Genomic DNA, 21,383 nt, shown 5'->3' on the forward strand with positions numbered 1-21,383 from the left:
AACGTACTGTTAAGAGCATATATGTCTTTTGTATATTTGCGCGTTTTTTTTAGCATAAGCGAGAGAATGCTCGGAAGCGTGTCACCAGCCGATCGCAAGCCTCTGTAAACGAGTCTACTATATGGCTTGCAACTACGTCGCTGCGTTTCATACACTTGGTGCTACGAGAGCAGGTGGCTGGGCCATGTGACGTGCTTTTAAAAAAAATTAGATACGGCGTATCGAAGCAGTGCTTGAATGCCAATTTCATTATTTTCTACGGTCACCGTGAGATGGGTTCAGCTGGAATATTTCTTTACTAAACAAATTGCTTTATAAGCAGGTCTACTCCGGTGTTACTTGTAAAATAGCAATAAAGACTGCGTCATCACACGACAAGTAGCGTCGAACATGACAGCGTCAGTCAGAAGAGGTAGTTATTTTGAGCATTTGCCCCTTCACGGGAAGAGAATGAAGTTATGGACATCTTATAATCTTTATCTTAACTCTACATTCGAACATCATCGTTATATCAGCAGTCTTTTTGAGATTAGTTCTCAATATCGGTGCACGAAGGCCTAGATTATGGCAACCAATAGCCGGATCGCCATGACATAGACTTGGATTGCCGTGACTTTCGGTAGCATGCGAAATTCATCGTTCGCGGCAGCCAGTGCATTGAAACAAATAAAACACTCATTGTGGTGCTCAAATGCAAGCACACGTGAAAGCACTTAGCTTTATCAGATCAGAATGATGCTTACTCATTTCTCGTCACTTTACACTTTAAAGATGTACACCAACTCGTCTTTCCACATTCACAAACGCACCACCATCTGAGCGTGGTATTTTACATACTTTTTACTCCTAGCACCCTCGATAATAAGCCCTAATCACGCGGCGGCTAGTGAAACCGAACGATTTTAATTTGATGTCGGAGCCAGAAAGAGGCACGTGGATTAGCATTGCTTCTAGGAAGCCCGCCATGTGCATTTCTTGAAAATGCGCTGCATCAACGGCGGTAAGAGCAAAGACCCAAATTGGGCAACACTGGCCATAGGAAGCGCCACGACCAGTGCCTTCAACAGAGAAAAAGACACTCACACAAACAATGCAAGGCAGGGTGGTTACCGATTGACGCACCCCATTGGCTGCCATGCACGTGATTGCACAAGATGAGTGCTCTTCTTGACAAATTTAATTTTTCCTGCAGTGCTAGTAAGCACCAGCTTCTGCGGTTACCATACTTCCTCAGTAACTGTACGGCCCTAACTCTTTTAGTAATACCAGCTACACGGACTCCACATTCACATTCGCGTCGTCGGCGCCATGTCCCAGCTTTGAGTGGCAATTGAAAACACACACACACACACTAACAGCGATAGCGTTCACACCGCGAAATCCAAGCTTCTATTCAGGAGACGGTACAGCCTGGGAGACCAGCTCACCGCGTTTTGTCTCTGCTATCCCGAGAGTCTTTAGTTGTTTTCATTATGATCATCAATCGCGTAATTTTAAAACAGGACTACTGCGCTGCTCAGTTCGTGTAGAGTTGTGCGGTCGATGCATTCTATATTCGCTTTAACTAGTCGCTACCGTTATCCTACAGACAGTGTGGGGAATACATGACATGTATACTCTACATCTAAGTTATGTTAAGGGCAACACACTATAAAAGGAGTGATTTTTGTAGCGAGAGCTACATTAACCGTATTCTCGCCGTTTCGCTGTGGTCGGGGGCCGCACCGTGAGCTGAGCCGTTGCCTAGCAACCATCGGCGTTGCATCGCCGGGAGAGCTGGCGTTGCATCGTATATATAGAAGGGGCGACTCGGTGGGATTCGTCGGCAGATATGGAAAGTGAGTCGGAGAGACTGAAAGAAGCCAGGCTTCGTCATCAGAATGAATCCAAGAGGAGGCAGCGAGCCGAGGAGACGGAGGAAGAACGAGCCGCACGCCTCGAGAAGCGTCGTAAGTACGAAGCGGCCAGGCGAGCGCATTCAGATGAGGATGATTCGTCGTCTAGTTTGGCATCTGGTGCCAGGGCCACGGATCAACGACGGAATGAAACCAGGAGTAGTCAACGAGCGGCGGGGACAGAAGAAGAACGTGCTCGGCGTGTCGAACAGAGACGGCGGAGCGATCCAGCTCGGAGAGCGCCGAGCCTAGCCGCCGATACAACGCAGTTGGAGGACGTGAAGGCTGGCCGTGTGACGGACCATGTGATTCGGCTGGCTGAAAGTTCAAGTGCGACGCGCATGTTTCAAACGGACTTTCAAACAATCCCTTTGTATTTGCGTGTGACGTTTGCGAAAGACTGGCATAACCGTACATCTCGCTACGCACACCCAGGCATAACTGAGTTAGGCCACCGCAAATTTTTGCGTATATGCACTTGCAAGGCTGTATCAGCACATATTTACCATCATTCATCGTCCTGGCTGTGGTATCTGTAATGCCAATTTCCGCCGCGATTTCAGAAACGCATTCCCTTCGAAACTTTCGCAACTAAGCATTGCCGTTCGTATGCATCGACAGTGGCAGCTGCGACTGTGGCATTTTTGAACATCTAGCAGAAGATTGAGTTAATTTTAATATAGGCTTATGCAGCCTACGTCCGGTAAAACAATGTAAAAACATACAACGAACAATTTTCCTTAAACGTTTGTCAGATGTTACAGTTGGTATAGTACATGAAACCAAAAAATAAGCAGCGAGGTCCAGGTGACGTGTGAGCCGATCCACGTTTCATTCGTTCACTGTCCAGGCCACATGTAGGGTGTCAAAAAAAATTCAGCGCCTTCGACAATAAAAATGGACGAACGAAGGGGGTGAATATCACATTAGCCGATCTCCTGGCAAAGCAGCCCGATGTTCTACCTTAGACCACGGGCGCATGTGCCAGCAGGGGCAATCATCAGCATCAGCCTATATTTATGCCCACTGCAGGACGACGGCCTCTCCCTCGGATCTCCAATTACCCCTGTCTTGCGCTAAGCTTATTCCAACTTGCGCCTGCAAATTTCCTAACTTCATCAACCCATCTGGTTTTCTGCCGACCTCGACTGCGCTTCCCTTCTCTTGGTATCCATTCTGTAACCCTAATGGTCCACCGGTTATCCATCCTACGCATTACTAATATAATAGTAACTGTTTACTAAATACGCATATAATGAGAGATGAAAATTGTCAGTTTTGTCGATGTCATTAGGTGGTGCCATCTGCGACCGCTGTGCTTTCAAGCGGTTGAAAGTGGTTGAAAGCGTCGTTTACCACAGCAGTAAGAAAGAGCACGAATGCCCTGTTGCAAGAGAATTTAGATTTTCTTGAGCGGTGCCGGAGCAGGAGATGCGAAGTTCCGCCTTTTTGGGAACGAAGCAGGCATGAAATAATGGTAGTGGGGTGATAAGCTGAAACCACAGCAAACTGTTTCCTTTGTGCGAAAATTTTGTCGGGAATCTGGGAGTCGTTTTATTAGAATAGTCATTGTTGGGATGTACCTGACGCTCCTATCATGTAAATTTGTGAAGTGATGCACACGAACAGATGAGGGATACACCTAATGTTCGTCCAAATCTTGCAAGTTCTAATCAGTGGCTCTCTAACGGGGCTGCCACCAGCAAAAACATTGTTGTACGCTTTCTATTACGCGGTACTCCTAACAATATGAATGAACAGTTGTAACATACACTTCTGTGTACGTTTCATACAAAATACTTATTTTCTGCGAGCAGTTTCAAACTTTGTAGAAGCACTGCAGTAGCTCTGAATGTACGCAAATCATAGTTATCTAAAAACCGTAACGTGGAGCCTTGTTTTTAAAGCGAAGCTTTATATGCCAAGGCGAAGCGAAACAGCGCCTGTCCATCGCCTGTGCAAAGAAAAATATCATCATGGCTCGAGCCTTGCCACATTCTTCCGCAGCTCGCTCGCTGGCGCCCCTCGGTTTGCGCTCACGCTCTTGCTCGGCACGCGCTCGTGCCAATGCTCCCGCGTTCCTCATCTTCTTTCGCAGCTGGCTCCATTTCCGCTCATCAATTCGGCGTAGAATTTCCCTTCTCTTCTGTCGTCGTAATGGGGAGGCCGCGTTTACGGGTGTATGAACCATTGCTTAAGGGAGTATGAGCCATTCATTGTCTTACGTGACGGACAGATTTAATTGTGAAGCAATTATTTGCAAAGATTGGCAATCAACAATGGCGGGCGAATGCTGCTAACCACGATACCGAGGAAACTCGGGAGATCGAGCGCAAACAACGAAAGGCGGAGTGCGGCCATGCCGTCAGTGACGTCGTTCTCTCCATCGCAACTGAACGTGTGTGTAACCTCATAATTGAGAAATACTTCAATCAATCGTCGGGATTACCCCAGTGATAAAAACTCGGGCCGCGCGCTTCAGCTTCGCTGGTTAACCATCTCTATGGAGTGTTTGGGCGGCGAATTTTGTTTTCTGTTTGGGGGGGTATGCATGCACCTGGAGTTTAGTTCTTGAACAAGAATGTTCCTCGACTGCAGTGGAAATTTTTTAGCTATAGGCCTTTGGACTTTACTTTAAAGTGAGCAATTCTTCCGGCAGATGTTTCAGACGGGGTAAAAATATGATTCTGGCATTGCTTATACGTCCGCCTGCGCAAATCCTCATGTCGATGTCTATTGCAGAAAAAAAAAGGGGGGGGGGGTGAGAGCGGCAGTATAGCTATTCATGAACCGACCGTAACGTTGATTTTTTTACTCCATTTCAGCATCCTGTGTACGTCAATCTCAGTCATAATAAATGATAGCCTCGGAAATTGCTTCTAAGTATAAGTGCAGGCAATTACGTATAATAACATTTGCTTCAGCGTACCCTCTGCTAGCACTGTTACCTGTGACACGCTGGTCTTCTGGAGACACTGAAATTTTCGAGGTAAACATGTTTTGCTTTATTTGAAGTTTCCGCATCTTCACCTTGAGGCTTTTTTTTCTACCAGGCTGCCTTGCTCAATATGAGTGGCGAGAATGATTGAGCCGTCTAATGTGCATGCGTGTGCTTTATCCAATGGCTATTGGCTAAATATATGCAATTTTGCCAAGCGTACACGTAATAACATGCCTACTGGTCGCAAATTTGTTTACCTAGCTCTAACCGGCAAATCACTCTACCGGCGGAAGTTGTTTAGGCGTTGGTTTCAACTCATCCATCTCGTTTCTTCGGTGATTGTCATTGCGGTCAAAATGGATAAACCTCTCACCGGGGTGTCACCCCAGGGTCTAATTTCGACCCTTGCCTCAGTCCTAAAATTTTGCATCGCGATTAAATGACAAATAACATTAATTATTTTTCCAGGCACACTTGTGCGCGGAAGCTAATAGACACTTCGTTACCTTTTGAAACAATCTCCTGTACTTCGCCGAGGTAAGCGGAAGTTATTGTAAGCGTGACGTTTTAAATTATGGGGTTCTACGTGTCAATCGCACGTTCTGATTATGAGGCACGCCGTAGTGGGGAACTCCAGGATCATCTGTATCACCTGGGGTTCTTTAACGCACACCTAAATCTAAGTAGACGGGTGTTTTAGCATTTCGCCCCCATCGAAATTCTGCCGCCGTGGCTAGGAGTTGACCGGGTGACCTCGTGCTTAGCAGCCAAACTCGATAACCACTAAGCAACCACGGCGGGTCAAACGTGATGTATTATATTGTCACGACTAAAGAAGACAACGAAGTGAGGGACACCAGCACAAGCATATCCCTCTCCGAAGAAGATAAAGTTGGCGCGGCTAATTCTTCTTGGGCCTTGAATATAGAGCTTGTGTTTGTTGTTGTGCCGTCGTCCTGTGTGCTGTTCTTCGCGTCCTGCGACACTGGTGGAGGTGCGGGGTAGCGGGTAAACGTCCTTTTTAGTGACTTGGTTGAGTTTGCGGTAGTCGACGCAGAAGCGCAAGCTGCCATCCTTCTTTTTGACTAACACTACCGGCGATGCCCAAGGAGTCTTTGACGGCTGAATAACGTCATCTTGAAGCCATTTTCTGCACCTGGTTTTCTATCGCTTCACGTTCTCGCGCTGCCACCCGTTACGGGTTTTGCCGTATGGGTCTGGCCGTTGCGTCTGTAATAATTCGATATTTGGTCAGCGGCGTTTGGCCAACTTTGGACGTCGAAGAGAAGCAGTTCCGAAACTCATCAATCAGCTCTAGGAGTCTTTCTTTCTGTGTAGGTAGCAAACTTGGGCCGACATCAATGGATAGAGGCACGGTCAGTAGGCTGGCGGAATCGTCTTGTTCAACAATCATGCAGTCGGTAACCTCATTGAGCTCTTCCACGTATGCGACTGCCATACCTCTTCTCAGATGCCGGCGTTCAGGGCTAAAGTTTGTTAGTAGGACGTCCGTCTGTCCTCGAGTTATGTCAACTATGCCTCTTGCCACTGATATGCCATGACTAAACAGCAGAGCAGGAATTTGTTCGGCGATCATGTTGGAACACCTTGGCGAGTCTCATGTTACAGGCACAAGAGCGCTTGAGTGCGGAGGGATGGTTACATTATGATCGAAGATACGTAAGTGCTCCCGTCGCGGATCGTCACAGGGTACGAGCGAATCTGCTTTCATCCAAAACGTGACCGACCTGTCCGGAATGTTTATAATAGCGCCGTATTCATGCAGGAAATCCATTCCCAATATCACGTCTCTGCAGCACTCCAGCAAGATAACGAAAGTGGCAACGAACGTCGAGCTACCGATATCAACTCTGGCCATGCATTTGCCTGTTGGGGTTATCAATTGACCTCCCGCCGTTCTCATGTGGGGACCAGTCCATGACTTTTTTCCTTTATTAAGGCTATCGGCTAGTTTCTGGCTGATTATCGAGAAATCGGCCCCAGTATCTACTAACGCGGTTACTGGGTGTCCGTCTAAGCAAACAGCGAGGTCGGCACTTGCGACTTCCCTTGGGGTCGGCAGAGACATATTGCCCGATTGCACACATAGTGGTGGGGGTGTTGTAGCATTTCGACGGTCGGCAACCTCCCCCCCCCATAGGTCGCGCCTGTTAGTTTCCCCGACGAGGGCTAGGGGAATGAGTTGCCGTTAACAGGTTTCCAACAGGTTTCCTAAAATTTTGCATCGCGGTTATACGACAACAATAATGTTTTCAACCATCTCTCTGTGCACAGCGAGAGGATATGCCAAGAGCAAACTTCAATTCTAACCAAAACAATTAAGAGAGCAAACTATACAACAAAATAAGTAAATATATCTGTTTTTTTATTTATTTTCTCTGAGGCGAATTGATTGCTCAAACAATACACATGAATACAGAAGAAATGTATTTGCGGAACGAAGGTTTGTCTTCGCTGGCCTGCTGATCTCTGCTGGGAAAGAGGAGCATGTGGACGAATGAGGGATGAAGGATGAGGCGAATACGGATTGTTAACAAAGCAGCATAGCTGAGTCATTTATGGGCGCATTTTGATGCGGCTTAAAAATTGCATCGTAGTGCTTAGTGTTAGTGTCTCACATCTACTGAGAAGGAATGAGAATAAAGCCCTCCGTGAATGGCATGGTGTGTGCCAGAAAAGAGGCTCGTGTCCGTCGGTCCTGTGTGTATGCTGGCCAAACACATAATACGTTCGCTAGTTTCTCTAACGCATACCTATAAACTTTAGATGTGACGTTTTTTGTGTGTGAAAATATACGTATAATGAATTAACGCATTGTAAGCAACGCAATTTAAAAATATTACCATTGCATTTATTCGCTTTAGGTCGCATATGGTAAATTGAAGCTGGGCATTATTAAAATCACTCGCTCTACTAGGTATCCGGTGCATAGCCCGTGCTTCGGCAACTACGTCCTCAAAATTTGTTGCGAATACACTGGTGCTTCAGTGAACGCGTTTTAGCAAGATAGAAAATTTAAGCGCTCCTCGTCACGACTCAAATGAACTGTCAGCGCATTTGGCTACAGGTTTTGAGCACAGATATGTGGCTGATAGTGTCGAGCACAGAACTTCTTTTAAATGAGTACAAATACATTAGAGCTCGGTATCCTTTACAAAATCAGCCTAATTGATGAGAACTGGCGACCACTTATATGCCCTTCGACTTACTCAATGGAATTTTTTAAATACTTTACAGAAGTTCAGTTTAAGCTAAAAATAAAAATGTGAAGAGATAGTAATCACTGAACTATTTCCAAGAATAAAAGAAATGTAGTCGAAGAATTGCTAAAAAATGTGCTTTTATGGTGGCCTCTTTCAGTACACTGGCACAATCTTCATCGTAGATTAGATAAAATTTTGATACATTATGGTTAGAGTACATGTACCTGTACGCATGAGAGCATAAGTTGTACGCAAGGAACCAAGAGGACGAATAATTTATAGTAATACAAGGGCAATCAGTGGCAACAACAGCATATGTCCAACGTAGTCTTGATGCCTTATACACATCATAATCGTCAGCCTATATTTAGGCCCACTGCAGGATGAAGGCCTCTCCCTGCGATCTCCATTTACCCCTGTCTTGCTCTAGCTGATTGCAACTTGCGCCAGCAAATTTCCTAACTTCATCAACCAATCTAGTGTCCTGCCGTTCTCGACTGCACTTCCCTTCGTTTGGTGTCCATTCTGTAACACTTATGGCCCACCGGTTATCCACCCTACGCATTACATGGTCTTCACAGATCCATTTTTCCCTCTTAATATCAATTAGAATAACGGCTATCCCCATTTGCTCTCTGATCCACACTACTCGCTTCCTGTTTCTTAACGTAAGGCCTAACGTATTTCGTTCCATCGCTCTTTCTGCGGTAGTTAGCTGCTTCTCAAACTTTGTTAACCTCCAAGTTTCTACCCCTCATGTTAGCACCGGTAGAATGGAATGATTGTACACTTTTCTTTTCAACGATAGTGGTAAGCTTCCAGTCACTATTTGGCAATGCCGGCGGCATTCGCTCTAACCCAATTTTACTCTTCTGTAAATTTTTTTCTCATGGTCAGGGCCCCCTGTGAGTAATTGACCTAGATAAACCTACTATTTTACATACTCTAGAGGCTGAGTGGCGATACGGAATTTTTGTTCTCTTGCCAGGCTATTGAACATTATCTTTGTCCTCTGCTTATTTATCTTCAGCCCCACTCTTACACTTTCTCGGTTAAGGTCCTCAATCGTTTGTTGTAATTCGTCTTTATTGTTGCTCAATAGGACAATGTCATCTTCACATCGAAGGTCATTGAAATATTTGTTGTTGATACTCACTCCTAAGCCATCCCAGTCTAAGAGCTTGAATACTTGTAAGCATGCTGTGAATAGCGTTGGATAGATTGAGTCTCCTTGCCTGAATCCTTTCATAGTAGGTAACTTTCTAATTTTCTTATTGAGAACCACGATATACACATTATAAGAGCGGGCTATTTGCGCAATATTTGACTTGCCTAGGCGCAAACATGCGTTCCTATATTTTAATAAAGTGGCGAACTTCGCTAAGAGAACTCCTTCAATTAGCAGTATCTTAGTAAATAAACACATTTTCTCTGTCCTAGACTACTCTATCACCTTAAATGTTAGGCATAGTGCCTAAAACTTCAAAAGTTTGGAAGTGATTACTGTTAGAACTACAAGATTCTAAGGCACCTTACGCTGAGAGTATGTTAGAGGCGCATTTCTAATCACATTTCCTTTGAAAAATACATGATCACTAGACAAAAAATTAGGTATGCGTTTTCAAACATTGTTCAATGTTTAACATGGCAGCGCGCATGTAAGTATTCACTTGAACTTGTTTTGTTTTTACTGCATTTCTGGCGTTCGCTGTGCAAGTAAACTCTTATCATGTCAGTAAGTACTGTTTTCGTTTGTGCGGTACGATGCTGACTGCGGCGCAATTACCCAAGATCCCGTCAGGCATTCTTATGCTTTAGTCATAGAGCCTTGGACATGTCTGTGTTCACATATAACCTGCGCTGAATTTAATTCAATCGATAATGAAGCTAGTGAATGTGCAAGTGACTGTGCCAAGGCTATCAATGATTCAGGGAAATAGCGATTTAAGGAGTAAATCTCGCACGATTCGCACACTTTTTTCTCATTGACATACCTGAAGGCAGATTTTGGAATTATATTAGCTCCGTTGTATGTATATATATATATTGCCACGAGGTCTCGAGCTGCGGCGAGCGCGAGCCAATATTCAGGCAAGGAGAGAAGAAGAAGAGGTTTTTCGTTTTTGGGGTCAGCCATCTTCCTGGCTAGTACTCGTCTCTGCCGGTGCAGGACTTCTTGCTCTGAAGGCCTTCTGTTGCACGTGACAAACTGGTGGAGGTGCTGGGTAGTCCCAGCAAATGTCCTACACGCCTCCTGGTAGCCCTGTGCCTACAGTGACAACACCTGTTCACCGGGCCAGCCGAAGAGTCCGAGGATTGCCCCCTGAGCTTGGACCTCTTCCCGAGACTACGTCAGCTACGCACCAAAGCGGTATGGAAGGCACTACTAGTGCTGCTCACTATACGCTACAGAAAGTGCCAAAAGTCTTCCATGGCTCCATCCTTGAGGATGTCGAAGACTGGTTGGCTCAGTTCGAACGCGTCGCTGATTTCAATGGGTGGCCCGATGCGAACAAGCTGAAGAATGTATACTTTAGCCTGGAGGATGGCGCTCGCACCTGGTACGAGAACCGCGAACCCTTCTCGTCGTGGAGCGACTTTTGTCGTCATCTGCGGGCAAGTTACGCCAATGCTGATCGCTGTGAACGCGCCGAGCGGGCCATTCAGTCGCGCATCCAAATGCCCAACGAAAGTGTGATGATGTACGTTGAGGACATGACGCGCCTCTTTCGTCGAGCTGACCCGGACATGGCAGAAGATAGGAAGCTCCGGCACTTAATGCGAGGAGTTAAGGAGCAGCTTTTCGCTGGCCTTGTTCGGAGTCCCCCGACGACTGTGGCCGAGTTCTTAACGGAAGCCACGACAATGGAAAAAGTGCTTCAGCAGCGGTCAGCAGTGTACGACCGGCAAATCAGCGTCGCGTCATCGATGGATCAGATCGGAGCTGCCGGAGGTAGCATCAACATCGACTCCCTCTCCGACCTCATCCGATCAGTGGTACGCGACGAGCTGCAAAGAATACACTGCCCGCCTCAACCTGCTGCGGGTCCATATCCAGCCTCATCAGGAACGAGGTGCAGCATGCTCTGCAAGTCCCGCTTGCCAGGGAGGTCACACCACCTGTGCCGACGGAGCTTCGGCGCGCATCATACGCGGAAGCTGCGAGCCGGTATATTCCTGCTTCTCCGCGCTTCGTCCGCCCCACACCTCACGATACACTTCCATCAGTGCAACCGATCCAGCACTTGGAGAACCGCCAACCACTTCAAAGAAAATCGGATGTCTGGCGCACACCGGACAGGCGACCGCTGTGCTATCACTGTGGCGAAGCCGGACATGTGTACCGTGAATGCCCATATCGCCGCCTTGGACTTCAGGGTTTTGCCGTCGACTCTCCAAGGCCAAGATTCGGCGAAAGACCAAGAGCCATTGAGGAATACCTGTCTCAACAGCGCATGCCACTGCCCTTGCGACGGCAGTCACGGTCACCGTCGCCGAGACGATTTTCCCCAAATTCCCGGAGCTCCCCAGTGGCGGCGCAGGGGCGTTCGCCAAGCCCTAGACGGGAAAACTAAAGACAGCGACCTTCGGGGGCGAGGCCGCTGATAATCGACGCGAGCAAGGCCTCCCAGCGACGCGACCAGGTACCGCCAGTGATTCGACAACAACTGAACTCGGAAGCCGACTGTCTTTGGATATACCTGTGGTGCTCGACGGTCACCATGAAGTCAGTGCGTTATTGGACACAGGGGCTGATTACTCGATCGTGAGCCGAAAACTAGCGACACACCTGAAGAAAGTAGTTACGCCTTGGTACGGAACACAAATTCGTACTGCCGGCGGACATGTAGTCACCCCACTTGGTATATGCACACTCCGAGTTGGCATTCGTGGACGTACGTTTCTCTCCAGTTGCCTTGTACTTCGCGAATGTTCCCGAGACATCATCCTGGGAATCGACTTTCTACGGGAATATGGCGCTATTATCGACCTGCGGGAGCGCACCGTGACCTTCTCGACAGAGAGAGCAGCAGACAAAACCGACGACAGCCATCTCAGCACGTTTCGCGTTTATGCCGACAACGTCGCGTTACCCCCCCCCCCCCCCCCCGTTCGAGTGTCCTCGTTGATGTCCTGTGTGACAAGTTACGTGATGGTGAGGCAGTCGCTGAAGGCAACATGTCGCTCTTGCTCACACTAGGTCTCTGCGCCGCTCGCAGCCTCGTCACGCTTCGTGACGGACGTTCTACGCTGCTTGTGACGAATTTTAGTAATGAGCACCGTCACCTTTTTCGTCGCACTGCCATCGCTCTCGCCTACCCCATAACAGAGACTGCTGAATGTTTTACGTCTGCATCACTGGACAATGCTCTCCAATCGACACCGGGGGCTGCGACGGCATCACTAAGCAAAGTAGACATTAATTCGACTCTACCGGAAGAACAACAAATAGCGCTGCATGAATTGCTGCTTCAATTCCAAGAATGTTTCGCCTCGTCCTCTAAGGTGCGTCAGACGCCCATCACGAAACACCGAATCATTACATATACCGACGTGTCGCCCATAAAACAACAGCCTTACCGAGTTTCGGCCAAAGAACGGGACGCGATACATACGCAAGTCGAAGAGATGCTTCAGGACGATGTTATACAGCCTTCCAAAAGTCCCTGGTCATCGCCGGTCGTCCTCGTGAAGAAGAAGGACGGAACACTACGTTTCTGCGTTGACTACAGGCGGCTAAACAGCGTGACTAAAAAAGACGTCTATCCACTGCCCCGCATCGATGATTCACTCGACAGACTGCGACGCGCCAAGTATTTTTCATCTATAGACTTGAAAAGCGGATACTGGCAGATTTAAGTTGATGAACGAGATCGCGAGAAAACGGCCTTTGTTACGCCGGATGGCCTGTATGAATTCAAAGTGCTCCCTTTCGGCTTGTGTTCTGCACCTGCGACATTCCAGAGAATGATGGACACTGTTCTCACTGGTTTGAAGTGGCATACTTGCCTCGTTTATCTTGATGACGTCGTCGTATTTTCGGCGACCTTTGAGGAACACCTGAATCGTCTGAAGACTGTGCTGGACGCCCTCCGCGCCGCTAACCTCACGCTGAAGCCAGAGAAATGCCACTTCGGTTACAAAGAACTTAAGTTTCTCGGCCATGTTGTGAGCGCGGATGGCGTTCGGCCTGACCCTGACAAGACCACCGCCGTAGCCTCCTTTCCTGTTCCCCGTGACAAGAAAGCAGTCCGTCGCTTTCTGGGGCTCTGCGCATACTATCGCCGCTTCATCGCCAATTTTTCTAGGATTGCCGAACCTCTGACTCGCCTCACACGAGAAGATGTACCATTTGTCTGGAATGAAGAGCAGGACGCGGCTTTCACCGAGCTGCGGGAGCGTTTGCAGACTCCACCAGTTCTTGCTCACTTTGACGAGGACGCTGATACTGAAGTCCATACCGACGCCAGCAACGTGGGTCTTGGCGCCATCCTGGTCCAACACCAAGAGGGCACAGAGCGCGTGATAGCTTACGCCAGCCGTACTCTTTCACGCGCAGAAGCAAACTATTCCACCTCAGAAAAAGAGTGCCTTGCAGTGGTATGGGCGACCATGAAGTTTCGGCCTTACCTCTACGGTCGCCCCTTCAAAGTAGTGACCGACCACCATTCATTGTGCTGGTTGACCAATATACGAGACCCCGCTGGGCGACTCGCACGATGGAGCCTTCGTCTGCAAGAATTCGATCTGACCATCGTATACAGATCAGGCCGCAAGCACGAAGATGCGGATTCGTTGTCGCGTGCACCCACCGATGTTTGTGATCCGGCCGCTGAGGATGACAGTGGATTCCTTGGGGTCCTCGCCGCAACGGACTTGATTGCACGACAGCGCGAGGATACCGCAATCCGCGCAATCATCGAGAACCTCGAAGGACGCCACTCTCCCATACCTCGACGCCTTTCTCGCAGTCTCTCGTCCTTCTGCCTTCGAAGAGGTGTCCTGTATAAGAAAAACTCGAACAGCAACGGCAAACCCTACCTTCTCGTCATACCTGCTGACATGCGCGACGACATTCTTCTTGCCTGCCATGACGAGCCCACATCTGGTCACTTAGGCTCCTCCCGAACTCTCGCCAGAGTTCAACAGGCGTACTACTGGCCCAAACTATCTACATCTGTAAAGCGCTACGTCAAGAGTTGTCGGGAATGTCAACGCCGCAAATCCCCGCCACTGAAGCCCGCGGGGCTGCTGCAACCGATCGCACCACCCAGGGCACCATTCGATCAAATAGGCATGGATTTACTCGGGCCTTTTCCACTATCATCAGCCGGCAACAAGTGGATCGTAGTCGCCACAGATTACTTAACCAGATACGCCGAGACAAGGGCTCTACCACGCGCTACGGCTGCCGATGTTGCCCAGTTCTTTATAGACCAGATCGTTCTTCGACATGGAGCCCCATCTTACGTGATCACTGACAGAGGCACAGCTTTCACGGCCCAGCTTATTGACGACGTATTCAAGCTAAGCTACACGAGCCATCGCAAGACCACTGCATATCATCCGCAGACCAACGGGTTGACGGAACGATTGAACAAAACCATCGCCGACATGTTATCCATGTACGCCGATGTACAACACAAGACGTGGGATCAGGTTCTACCGTACGTAACATTTGCGTACAACTCTGCCATCCAGGAGACGACGCGATTCACGCCGTTTCGTCTTGTCTATGGACGTGAGGTTCAGACCATGCTGGATGCGATGCTTCCACACGATTATGACGCGCTGCTCACCCCTGACGCTGAGCAATTTACGCAGTACGCCGAAGAAGCTCGCCAATTGGCACGCCTACACATCACGCAACAGCAGAGTGTAGATGCACGTCGCTACAATCTTCGCCATCGCCAAGTGGAATACCACCCGGGCGATCAAGTTTGGGTGTGGACGCCGGTGCGCCGCCAGGGGTTGTCAGAGAAACTGCTCAGTCGCTACTTTGGACCCTACAAAGTGCTGCGTCGCGTTAGTGACGTGAACTACGAGGTTCTCCCGGATAGTGCCATGTCACCCCAGCGTCGAAGGCAGCACTCGGAGATTGTGCACGTTGTACGACTCAAACCTTATTTCGCGCGATAGTGCGACAGCGTCTCAACTTTATGATGCACTTTATTTTTCTCTCCCTCACCCCCCACTTGTGCTTACTTTATGTTCCTTCCCTTTTTTTCTTTCCCTCTACCTACGTCGACCAGCGCTAGCATCGGGACGATGCCCGTTTTTTTCACAGGGGGAAAATGCCACGAGGTCTCGAGCTGCGGCGAGCGCGAGCCAATATTCAGGCAAGGAGAGAAGAAGAAGAGGTTTTTCGTTTTTGGGGTCAGCCATCTTCCTGGCTAGTACTCGTCTCTGCCGATGCAGGACTTCTTGCTCTGAAGGCCTTCTGTTGCACGTGACAATATATATATATATATATATATATATATATATATATATATATATATATATATTTGCTGAACAGAAACTGTTCTTTCTCAAGAGAGTCTGACGTCATTCGACATTTGAAAATAGATACCTTGACTGTGTCACACTTCTTCGGCCGATCTTAAAATATGCGAATATAGTGTGGTTTCCGCACACGAACACTAACACCCACACACTCGAAATGATTAAAAGAAAAGCCGTCCGTTCTCTTTATAACCGCTACAAGCGTACCGACTCACCAACTGAGCTATCACAATGCGCTGGCCTTCACACTCTGGCTAGCCGAGCGAAACTACAGCGTTTGAAGTTTTTGTATATTCCACAACTCATTTAAACTAAACTACTCAGACTTTATATACCTTAAGTCCACTCGCCAGACTCGACAGATGCACCCACGTAGACTAGAAGAGTTTCCCTGCAATAATAACGCGTTTTTGTTTTCCTACTTCCCACAAGCTGTGCGAGAATGGAATAACTGAACCCGTGTGACACCGCACAAACAACGTTTTCTAAATTTGTTGAGCTTGCCGAGAAGGCAGTCCTCTCTTTTACTTATTGATAATTTTTGAGTCTCTGTATGGTGTTTCGACCCATCCTGTATTTTCTTAAGCCAGGATTGCAAATATACATATATGTGTCAAAATTGTTCACCCACTCCTGTAATAACCCCCATGGTGTTGATAGTATGTTGAAATAATAAATAAATACATAAATAAATCTATCTCATACAACTAATACCGCTATTTCTCACGTGCTTTTAAATTGCAACAGCATGAAAACAATCAGAATTGCCTTGGGATTACGGAACTGCAATAGAATTTCCGATGCTTATTTTGACGGTTACTTTGGCGGCTGTACTTAAGAAACACTGTACCAGTGGACTAAATCTTAGAAATACGCTTGTCACTTTTTTATAATCTTGATTCAACCCGTCCTGAAACATTAACCAGAACATTTCAAGCGCAAACACTTTTGTTGTAGTCCTAACTACGGACTACAAGTGCATGACAAAACATGTAGTTGTTTCTATGAACCACTATTCCGACCATAGTACCCAGCTCATGTTCGTTCAAAATCAAGTTGATGCAGTTGGCTTTGGCAACACGGGCAATACGCGTGGTACACAAATACGAGAAAGAATGCTCCCTGGAACTTTTTAAGAACGCATGCTGTCTTGCAGATTCCGGACCTTGAGAACGAAGAACAATGCTCGCTATTTCGGCAAGCAGTGAACTTCTAGTTCGCCGCGAACGAAGAACAGCCACCCAAAGCCACCTTCAAGATGACCAAAACGACGAAACTGTAAGATGAATATCTTCTTCGGTAGTTGTACAATATCTAACATCATTATCATTATAGAGAGGTGAAGTGAAGCTGTAGTAAAGCAGTTGATCGTTACGCATGGTGTCTCACGTCTTTTTTCCGTCCAGTCTAGTTTCCGCGCGGACGTTTCACAGTGGAGATGTCTATGGCTAGGGCACCTTAGAATTTTCATGTCCACAAACAAAAATTACCGTCATCAATGGCTCATGTCCGCACATGCACTCATACAATGACTCATACCATAATTGTGAAGCAAAAAGTATTAAATTTTTTGGAAATACGCACACAACATACAGAAAGGCATGTCGGAAAATGTCATCTAAAACTGTCAAGCGTTGTAGAAATTAAACAATGTTAATTTGATGAGTGCTGCTAGTTTCACGGGCGGTGCACTTCACACAAATGAAATTGCTGCAGCAGTGGTACAAGATTGGCTTAGAGCCCTGCTCTCTCCGCGGAGTAGTGTGATGCACTACCAATTAGACCATGACCAGTGACCCAAGTTGGCACAAAACAGGTTAGAGATGCAGATGGATAGGTAGGCAGACTGATAGATTCAGTCTGCCTTCAGACCACGGAAAGTTCATAATGTGCTAAAAAATGCTAATTACTATAAAAAAATTCAAACATACATTGTGTATGCCACCAATCGAAGGGGTGTCTTGCTTTCTCAAATCTGACTTCCACTGAAACTTGTCGTTATTGCAGCTGAAATGGAAGGCCCGAATACATGATAACATTGTACACTCTCCTTACCCGGAAAGGCCTGTTCCACGCGTGCCTATACACGTCGCCGTGCGAGATGCTCTCCACAAGTTAGGCCCACAGGTTGTCATGGTAAGTTGAGCAGGTTTGGCATCAGGTGCATTTTGTTACTCGATCTTTGTGTTTTCGAAATCAAGTCCTTGTGTAACGATGTTATTCTGATGACAATCTTAGGTTGTACACATCGGAACTTGGAGTATATATGCTCGTGCTCGCGTCCTTTTCCTTTCCGTGGGAATACATAAACTCTGCAACATAATTACTGAGCAAAAAATGTATGCTTCAGGCTCAGTGGGACACGATTCTGCAGTTGATACGAAGACAATCATGTAATCGAGCATCCTGCACTAGACCACCGCACAGGAATACGTCAGAGACAACAACGATTCATTAGTATGCCCAGCATTGCTGACACATTGGTTTCATAACGGAAAGTTATTCAATTCTCATTTTATTGCAATCTCGTCATACCAAATTTACGCAACTGCCGACGCAAGCTCCTCCTTGAAAGAGACTGGTCCCAAGACCAACCCGGAGAATTGCGCATTCGGGCTACATTATTTAACATTTGTGGCACAAATTTACCGCTTCTGGAGTCCAGCCGACAGTGCAAAAAATAGAAGCGATAATGACAGCACCTGATGGGAGAACCTAGATTAAATTGCAGTCTTTTTTAGCCATATTACGTTTTTGCGGTCTCTTACTTCGCAACAAAGACTTGAGTGGAGAGCCGTTAAACCAATTACTCAACCATGGCTCATCGCGGGAATAAAACGAACTTCAAAAATCTGCTTTCACTCAGCTGAATAAGGTGCTAAAAGTCTGCACCGTCCTTGCACGTTACGATGGAGCTCTTCCCCTCTTTATCAGTTGTGATGCGACACCATATGGCGTGGGAGCAGCTCTTGCCCTGCTGTATCACCAGGGTCTTGAAAGAGCTATTGCGCTTACGTCGCGACCATAGGATTCTGTGAGAGAAATTATCCTCACTTGGACGAAAAGAGGTCTGGCATATTGTGTTTGAAGTGAAACATTTCTGTCAGTACATCACCGGAAGACACGGGATGATCGTAACATACCACAAGCCTCACCTCGGAATAATTAACCAGAGATACAAATACAATAGGTTTGGTCACCACGCTTGCTATGGTGGTTTGTTACACTTAGGGTATATAAGTAAGAGTGAGATTATCGAGAGGGAAACCAGAGCATCGAAACACTGGCGGCTAGCTTCGATGACTCAACACCGCTGGGTTAACATACCTTTAATGACTGCAGGTGCCGTATTCATCGGCAGTGCTAAAGATGCTTTATTGCATCACACAACGAGGCCAGGAAGACCATAATCAGCTGCGTACTTCGTGTTTCTTCTATTCTCCGCTTGCTTGGATTTGGTGCATGACAGTATAGTCTCCCGAAGATAGTTTCAGCAGCCCAATCAAACGTTCTCCTCTCAAACGTACTCCTCTCTTACGAAAGATGACTTTTATTCGATTTGAAAGCAAAGAGCATAGCCTAACGTGACAGATTTTCCTTGAGAGGTTTGAGAAGACATGAGGAGGACACGAAAACAGGACGAGCACATAAATATAAAAACAAAAAAGTATACGTATGCGTATACGTATGCGCATACCAAAGTCAAGACGACCAAAAAAAGGATAGATAATGTTTATAAGACCAGGATGGTGTAAATATGTTAGCCTGGCTAAATTATCTGCTTATCGCTCTTAAAATACTCTACTTAAGACTACTGATCACCACTCTACTTCAATGCGCTTCTTATCAAATTCGCGAAAGCCGGCAGACAGTAGTGGCCGGTTATGAATTGGCGTCTTTATGTTGGCGCGCTATACGGTTCCTAAATATTGCAGTTAATATACAACAAACAGTGGCTATTAGTGTTGCGTCAGTCATTTTTACTGCGTCCTGACGTTTGCGCTGTTCGAGAGAGAGAGAGAGAAATAGAAGAGAGGAAAGGCAGGGAGGTTAACAAGACGCTGTTCGGTTCATTTATAAACATACGCCAACCAACCCAGTTCAGCACACCGGTGCAGCAACAACAGGGCCTTCGGGGCACTGATTGCGTCCTCACTTCTGTCCTAGTGCCCGGAAAAACCACCTTCCTGAATTTGTTAGCGTGTACCAAGTAAAGTATTTGCTGCTAACCGCGCGTTGGTACAGCGGCGACCGTGACACAACACGTGCTCAGAATGGTCAGGTTGTTTACACTCGCTGCCCAGAGTAGAACTGAGGAGCCCTATCCTAAACTAACAACCAACTACTGAAGTAGAACACACGAAATCTGAAAAAAATTAATTGCTTCCTCTACGTACATTTCCAGTCCCTAGGGAAGCTGTAGGTGCACTGCGCGTCAAAACAACCAAGATGAGCGTACTGAAAATCCGGATCAGTGCAATAAATACCACAGATGGCCAAAGAAACTTGCTTCACAAGCAAGGGCTGTTACACAAAGTTTAGGCCTTTCCAAAATCATACAGTAAACAAATTGAAATGCATGAATTTTGTTTGTCTCTTTTATTGATTGATGTGGTGTAAAACACGTTTGTCCTATTTTCAGATAGATGGAAACGTGAGCATCACTGCTGCTCGGCTTCTTGACAAAATGGAGGCTTATGCGGCAACATTTCGATCACATGGAGTAAAGAGAGGAGACCGTATTTGCTGTCATTTTTCCAACGGCATCGATTCCTTTGCAGCACTGTTCGGTGTCATATTTGCCGGAGCGGTTGCTGTTCTTGCAGATGATGAGCTCACAAAAAGTAAGTACTTCATAATTTTATTGTTTTGTTGCGATAGCAATTATCAGGACACTCAAGGAGAATTTTGTCGTCAGCTCGTCATAATGTTTTGTGTGAAATCCTAATGCGATAAGGTTCTATCACGCCGCGAGCGCCGTTGCCTGTTGGTCTGAAATAAAGCGTGCGAGGATGAGGATGATGGTGACTTGATTTGCGCCATATATTGTAGGTCCGGCGATAAAGAGCACCGGAAGGGCAGAGGTGGAGGTGAGGGCACGGTACCGCGACCAAGCGCGCGCCAGGGATGTAGGGGAGGGAGGCACGTGAGCGGGCATTTCCTACGCTTGCATGTCCAAGGCTGCCCTATGGCCATTCATGTGGCCGAGCGCATACATCTCTCGCGGTCTATCTTGGAGGTAATTTCTGGCGGGGACAAAATTTAGGCGAGCCGAGATGGCTGGTGGTTGCAGGTGTGTTGTATTTCCGAGGGCCTAGTGCTGGAGGACACGTAATCTCAAGTTTATTAAGCGCATTGAAGCGAGATGTAGCAGAAGCGTCGGCTGCTTTCCGTTCACGCTCTTCCTCACTCCAGCACTATGAATGACAGCGCATATTCGTGGTCTTATAAGGATATATCTTCACGTATCATCAGGCCCGTGTGAAACCATGTTTGTTGATTTTTTGGTAAGATAATATTTATATTCTAAACCAACCCTAAGTATGGTGGTTTTTGGAGCCAGTTAGTGCATGGTGGCAATGTGATTATTTTATGAGGTAAACGCGAGAGAACTTAGAAACAAAAAAATGCACAGGACAACAGGCAGAGGTGACTTTGTGACATACTGAGTTATAAGCATACAAACTTGTCATCGTCATCTGGGCCAAAAGATTTGAAAGGCCGTTCCGGGCTGTAGATCATATAGCACTTGTTGCAACCCTCATATGCTCTGGTGACAAAGGCAAAACTCTTCTAGGCAATCTGATACGAGAAATA

General features: G+C 47.0%; 1 protein-coding gene across 1 annotated transcript in view; it reads left to right on the forward strand.

The window, feature by feature from the left end:
* Positions 1–4,745: 4,745 nt before the first annotated feature.
* The window catches only part of LOC119464797 (luciferin 4-monooxygenase-like), a 38,376-nt gene continuing 21,738 nt past the window's right edge, over positions 4,746–21,383 (forward strand). The window contains exons 1-4 of the mRNA XM_037725724.2: positions 4,746–4,884; positions 16,723–16,844; positions 17,574–17,702; positions 20,209–20,410. Of these exons, the coding sequence (XP_037581652.1) occupies positions 16,749–16,844; positions 17,574–17,702; positions 20,209–20,410 (427 nt within the window). The 5' untranslated portion in view covers positions 4,746–4,884; positions 16,723–16,748. The remainder of the gene's footprint in view (positions 4,885–16,722; positions 16,845–17,573; positions 17,703–20,208; positions 20,411–21,383) is intronic.

The sequence above is a fragment of the Dermacentor silvarum genome, chromosome 9, assembly GCF_013339745.2.
Source record: "Dermacentor silvarum isolate Dsil-2018 chromosome 9, BIME_Dsil_1.4, whole genome shotgun sequence".
Taxonomy (NCBI): Eukaryota; Metazoa; Arthropoda; class Arachnida; order Ixodida; family Ixodidae; genus Dermacentor; species Dermacentor silvarum.